We start from the raw sequence: 6,613 nt of genomic DNA on the forward strand, positions 1-6,613 counted from the left end.
TGGAGGTACTTTCTCATGGATGAACTGTAGTTTAGCATAACTTAGTAAACAGGCCTATTATCTAACATTTATCTATACAAACTGCTAAACTGAAGATCAGATACCGATGTGTTATTTTTTTTTTCTCTATCATGAGCTGAGTTTTGTGTATTCTGGTATTCTGGCTTTTTAGCAGTTTTTTTTTTCTACTGCATTTTGACTGAGGCTTATCAAATGTTTCCAATATAGTTTTGTCTTGTAACCTGTATGTTAACCAACGAATCATAGAGGCCACACACACGTATAAACTCCACTTGGCATTTTGCAATATGTAGTAAACTATCTACCCACCAGTTCTCAGATTATTGTGCTGCAGTGATATAAAAAAGTGAAAAAATGCTGGAATGAAAGAGATGAACTATGCCTGCTATGCTAAGATACCTTGCTGATGGCAGATTAGCTAACAATCAGTCACTTGGCCACTTTTGTGTGAAAATGTGTTTAACTTTCTCCAGAAAAATATTAACTCACATTATCGACTCACCTGACTCTGCATCGATGCCCTTGGTCAAAGTGCCATAAGCGCCACTACTGTTTTTATTTGTACATCTCTATTAATATTTATATTGGTCATAATTTGAAAATGTTTGAATCTCATATTTTTCATTTTTAAGGAAAACTTTTTTCCACTTTCCACTGTTTTTATGACTTAAAGTGACGTTGCTGACCCTCCACAAACTACTGCTTCCCCTGAGTATAGTCCCATGGACCACAGGTTCTTCACAGCCCACTGGTGGTCTGCAACCCACAGGTTGAGAAACCCTGGTGTGAAGCTCACCAGCACTGGCCAGTGAAGTGAACTGTCATATAATTCATACAGAGAACCGCTGGTGTCATGTAGGAGGAGGTGTTTGCCTTTTTTCAATGAGACTTTTTCAGCCCACTGACTATAATAGCAGTTCTTTGTGAAAGCCCATATCTTTTCTCACCCTGTAAAGCATTTTGTAATGGTTTTCTGAGCTTTGTGTTAGTTTTTCATCCCTGAGTCTAATTAGTGGGTACATAAAAGAATATCCCTGGAACCATATCCTGACATCAGATTCATCCATTATGAGACAAATCACTTAACATGCTGAACTCCTGGAAGCCATGTCCACTAATGCCCTTAGTCTTTAGTGAAATTTTGTAAATTTGGTGAAGTGTTTTCTTTGAATGTACATTGTGAATAGACCTCTGATTCTGCCTGATATGCAGGGCAAGTAAAATAAAACAAGATCATACTTTGTTTCATAGAAACAAATGGATACTCTAATCACAATAATTGTCAGAACAGAGATGTTAAAAAATTCTGCCCTAAAATGTAAACGTTACAACAATCTTATTTATTTATTTATTTATTTATTTATTTATTTATAGGATGACCACTACTTAGTAGTTATGAATCACTGTAAAACTGCAGTGTATAAGTCTAAAGATAATCACTTGGTTAGTTTACATCCTTCAAATGTCTGTGTTTCAGTCAGATGTATCATCCAATCCAGGCTAAATCTCAAATGGCTCCACACTGCCTAAATAGTGAGTTATGTAAGTTTTGACTATTATCACCTCATATCATGTATCATTATCATATATCATGTCTCTCAGATCTCAATGCATTGTATTCATTAAATTGGACTGACAAATCCAACTTACTTTTCTTTGTTATCCTCTTCTAATTTTCCACTTGACTTAGCCTTCTGTTCTTTATGTTTCTCCTTATTAATATTCTATACTCAAACATTGGTAAACAGTTTAAAGCCCATTATGCTTGAGATACAACTATACAGTTTAAAACAGAAATTCATCATATACGGGAATAGCATGCTTGTTTTTTAGACTGATCTGACATATGATCATACAGTGACTGTCCAAAGCTATTTTCTGTTGTATGAAATGAACGGCAGAATGTTCAGAAAATCCAAATCTATCTGCCACAAATGATGTCACAATGGACGACCCTCACAGTGACCAACATAGACATTACGTGTGTGTTTGAGAGAAAGAGAGAGAGATAAATTAATAATTATATTAGGAGAGGGTCCATCAGCGTCCACAGCAGCCAGATATGTGTACGAGTGCCATACACAGGGACAGTGAATGACCACCAAACCACAGGCTGTACTCACAGTTATATATGTATATATGTAATATAGATGTCCTTTTTTCATTCTATTCTTTCCCTGCTTAATCACATAAATATATTTCATAATTAACTATTTTTTTCTTTTATAAATGACATACACATATTCAGCAGGTTTTAGTTTATTATTACATAAACCTTTATATTATTAATTGATAATTAACACTTTCTCCTCTGAATTATTACATTATCATATATAAATCTTATTTTTTTATTATTTTCTTATTATTTATTTTAAACTTCAATCCTAAACACAAACAAATGATGGAAAAAGTTTTTTAGCAGGCTTGGATAGTCCCTTCATACAATTTTCAGTTTTATTTCAAATTGAAGTTCTTGTTATACATTACTTTGAGTATTTGTTGATAATTAAGTTTTAGCTTATGCTTGTGGTTCTACTATTATTTCTGCTTTGATCTTCCACAAAGAGAAAGCTCAGTGGAGCAGCTCCCCAGAGCAGGAGTTTCCTGTTGTAGTGTCTCATAACTGCACTCACTTCAGAGAGACTCACACTAACACACAGATCAGCATTAGAGCACTGAGAGCTTAAACACACTACTGACTCCATCTGATCATATTCACAATGAAGAGAAACCTCCTCATCATCCTCATCATCACATCAGGTACTCACTGTGAAGATGTGCTTAGAAATAATTGAAAAATGATACTTTATTAACATATCTAATATTATTTCTCTGCTATTTTTCTTTCAGGTGTGTTTGGTGCTGATGAAATCAGACCATCAAAAGATCAGGAGACTGATGTTTCTGGAAAAGAAGGAGAACCTGTTACACTGAAATGCTCTTATGAAACAAGTAGTCAATATGTCTATCTCTACTGGTACAGACAGTATCCTAACAGAGCTCTACAGTATCTACTGCTGAGAGGTGCTCGAAGGCGGAGTGACAGTAATATTGCAGACAGCAGATTTTCATCAACTACATCCAGCTCTTCCACTGAGCTCACTCTTAGAGAACCAAGACTGTCAGATACAGCTCTCTACTACTGTGCTCTTAGAGATGTTAGAGCCCAGTGATACAAAGTCTCTGAGACGCTTTACAAAAACTCACACACCTTCTGTTTGCTTTGAACACAAAGAGATCAAAGTAACATCCAAACCACAATATCTTATCTGTTTTTATTCTCTCTCTGAAACCACCAAGGTTAAATTTCTGAGGTAAAAAAAAGTGAAAGCTTGTGTGGCAGACACAGGATATAGTTTCAGCTGCGCTGTCTGACAACAAACGCAGCAAGAAACTAACACAGTAAATGTACACGGTGCCCATCGTCATGAAATCCGTTCACATGAAGTCACTGGAGACGCGCTTGAGATTCATAGAAATACCAGCTGTAAATGACTTCACATCTCACTGTCCACTTATAATCAGATAGATGTTAATACCCTGTGAACTGTGGGATAATGTTGAGTATTCCAGTGATTTAACTATTAACATCAGAGGCCAGTGAAGAATATGACACTGCTGTAAAATTCATTGACCACACCCTAACAGTGGAGTGAGGAGGGTCATCAGTTAGCCAGTCTATGAAGATACAAACCACCTGACAGAATTTTCTGTTCTAGACTGTGTGATTTTGGCTCTATTGGTCAGTACATGTTCTCTGAACTAGAGTATCATGATACTATACTGTTCTAAGACAAACCAATGTTACTGTTAAAATACAGGTCAATTTGAAACAAAACCTTGTGGAAATGAGGTTATAGCCTAATTTAGTAACACAGGGAAAAGATTCCAATTCATCCATGCTTCTATTTTTATTTAGGAACACAAATCATAGTACAGACAAATCATGGATGAAACAAATTCAGGGAATGTGAGGCAAGAATAATAATCTAAACATAATGAAAAATTATACCTTCATTACCTTAATCCATTTAAAATCAAAAAGTTTGGTAACACTTTATTTGGATGGTCCACTGTAGATTCTTTGTAAGTGTGAAGTGTATATTTAAGTAACATTGAACTAAATATCTGTTAAATTCATCTGAACTTCAAGTTTAGTGTGAAAGGGTTTATTAAATCTATCCCTAACCCTAAACCTAACCCTAACCTTAAGCTCAAGGTAAAACCTACACCTACTCATAGCCCTAACCCTTACCATAATGTTATTGATAATCAACTGAATATCACCAGAAAGTTTGTTTATGACCTGTAGAGCATGTAGGGGACCTTAATAAAATGGGAACAAAGGTTCTTATGTATAAATTTGGAACATAAGACACATATTCATACAAAATCCCTTAAATTATGATTAGGATCAACCTGTAGATGAAAAGATCAGAAGATGAAGAAATGAGGCATGACATCAGTGTATTGTGACTGAGTGTATGAGCTGCATTATGGGTGGAGCTGTGTATCTCAGCAGAGAGCTACACTGATCCCATTCAGCTCTGAGTGACTCAGTCACTTCACATCTCTATCAACATGCTGCTCTCTATCTTGTCTCTCCTAGCACTGCTTTTAGGTAAGAGAACTTCAATGATATTTCTAAAATGTTACAAAAAATAATGAGAAACATGAGAAACATGTTTTTTTTATTTTATTTTAAGTATAATAGCAGGTACTTTTAATTGTTGTGTGAGAGATTCCAGGGTTTTATATCTTCAATATTGTTCTGTTTCCAGGGGAAACATCAGCGCAGACAATTGAGCCTCTTGTAGGAGAAGTGCATGTTTCAGAGGGTGATCATGTTACTCTGTCCTGCAACTACAGTAGCACTACTTACCCTCTTCAGTGGTATCGTCAGTTTCCCAGATCCAGGCCAGAGTTTCTCCTGTACGTTACCCTACAAGGAACTATGAGTGATCCTCGTCCTCCTCGTATGTCTGCTGAAGTGTTTACTGACAAAATGCAGGTGGACCTGGAGATTTCCTCTGCTGCAGTATCAGACTCTGCCCTTTACTACTGTGCCCTGCAGCCCACAGTGACAGGAAACCCAGATAGACTGTACAAAAACCTGCCAGTGTTCCCCTTAAACCCACTGTGTCAGCTTTACACTATTGTTTATACTCTCTCTGGCATTTTCATGTTTGTTGCTGCATAACCTTGATGTCTGAAAATGCGCTTGAATACAGTTTTTAAAAATAATCCTTAAAAAATAATAATTAATTAATAATTTCAGTCTTAACCATACTTCTATGCATGTTTATCACTGCAGATCACAATCTATCCAGCAGGTGGCAACAGTGCACAAATAAGTTGAAGCCTTATTTGCTTAGGCACTGTTTGCTGATATGATAATATCTGTGATCAATGTTCTCATTGCAGAAAGCTTTTATGAGACATTCTATCACTTGTACATCACTTACACAGGTTGGGTTGAGCTCAGTCATGAGGCGGTCAGTCTCGGCTTAATGAGTCGCTGGCTGGAGTGGCTAAAGTTATCCTCATTCCTGATCCAGACTCCTCTGTTTGAGAATGACCACAGCAGCGTGTTCTGTCGTTCAGTACTGCCAGAACTCACTACAGCAAGCACACATGTTTAGCTGCATCTTTACTACAGACCAGTAATACTGCTCCTCTAAAAAAGATGGTTCTTCGAGGGTTCCTTAGTAAAGGAAATGTTCTAATTAGAACCATGAAGCTTTGCATGGTGAAATGACTCAGAATGTGGTGTGTGTGATTCTGTACAGAAAGTTTTATAAAATGGTTCTATATAGCACCAAAAAGTGTTCTTTAATAACAAAATAAGAACCATTTTGGTGCTAAATAGAACAATGTTCATTCTGTATAGAACCATATACAACACAATAACAATCAATCTGAAAATCCATTTCACTATGCAAAGAAATATTTAACAATGACAATTACAGTTCTAAACAGATCCATTCTCTTTTCTAAAGAACCCTTGAAGAACCATCGTTTTGAATACTGTAGTATTATTAAAGGTATGTATGTGTAAGTATTTAGTGTGTGATAGACTGGGTCTCCAGGAAGATGATGTGAAGAGGAGCTTGTTTAAGCCGTGTATTTACACTCATTTCTATTGGCTACTGATGCATCATGTTAATGGAGCGCATCTAAAGAGACAGACAGAGCTGCTGTACTACCGTGTAACTATTCACAGTTAATCAGTACTGGAGCAAATGTTTTTTGGGCTGAGGGGTGACCTAATGAGGAACATCTGGAGTAGCATTCTAAAATAAGTCAGTCCTCTGCCAGAGGCAAATTCCCTGAAATATCCATCCATCCTTACAACAGGCACAGATGAAGCAAAAGTACTGAAGGCCGGCAGTGCTATCTCCTCTAACTTAGACACAGATTATAGATCAGTTCAGTCTGATTTTTCTCTGTAGGCATGGTTAATAAGCTAGGTGACAGAATTTCATGGTCATGATGACAAATATTACATTTTCTCAGTCAAGTTAAATTAAATTCAGTATTACTTTTAACCAATATTCCAGTGTGTGGCAAAAAAACTGAGAACTGAAGAGAA

The 6,613-nt window shown here is 36.4% G+C and overlaps 2 gene segments (V, D, J or C); both read left to right on the forward strand.

The window, feature by feature from the left end:
- Window positions 1-2,741: 2,741 nt before the first annotated feature.
- On the forward strand, window positions 2,742-3,272 carry LOC119262070. The segment is given in 2 exon segments: window positions 2,742-2,781; window positions 2,872-3,272. Coding segments are annotated over 2 exon segments (363 nt in total).
- A 1,265-nt stretch (window positions 3,273-4,537) lies between these two features.
- LOC108416679 lies at window positions 4,538-5,221 on the forward strand. The segment is given in 2 exon segments: window positions 4,538-4,642; window positions 4,803-5,221. Coding segments are annotated over 2 exon segments (459 nt in total).
- The last annotated feature ends 1,392 nt before the right edge of the window (window positions 5,222-6,613 follow it).

The sequence above is a fragment of the Pygocentrus nattereri genome, chromosome 2 (assembly GCF_015220715.1).
Source record: "Pygocentrus nattereri isolate fPygNat1 chromosome 2, fPygNat1.pri, whole genome shotgun sequence".
NCBI classification, from domain to species: Eukaryota; Metazoa; Chordata; class Actinopteri; order Characiformes; family Serrasalmidae; genus Pygocentrus; species Pygocentrus nattereri.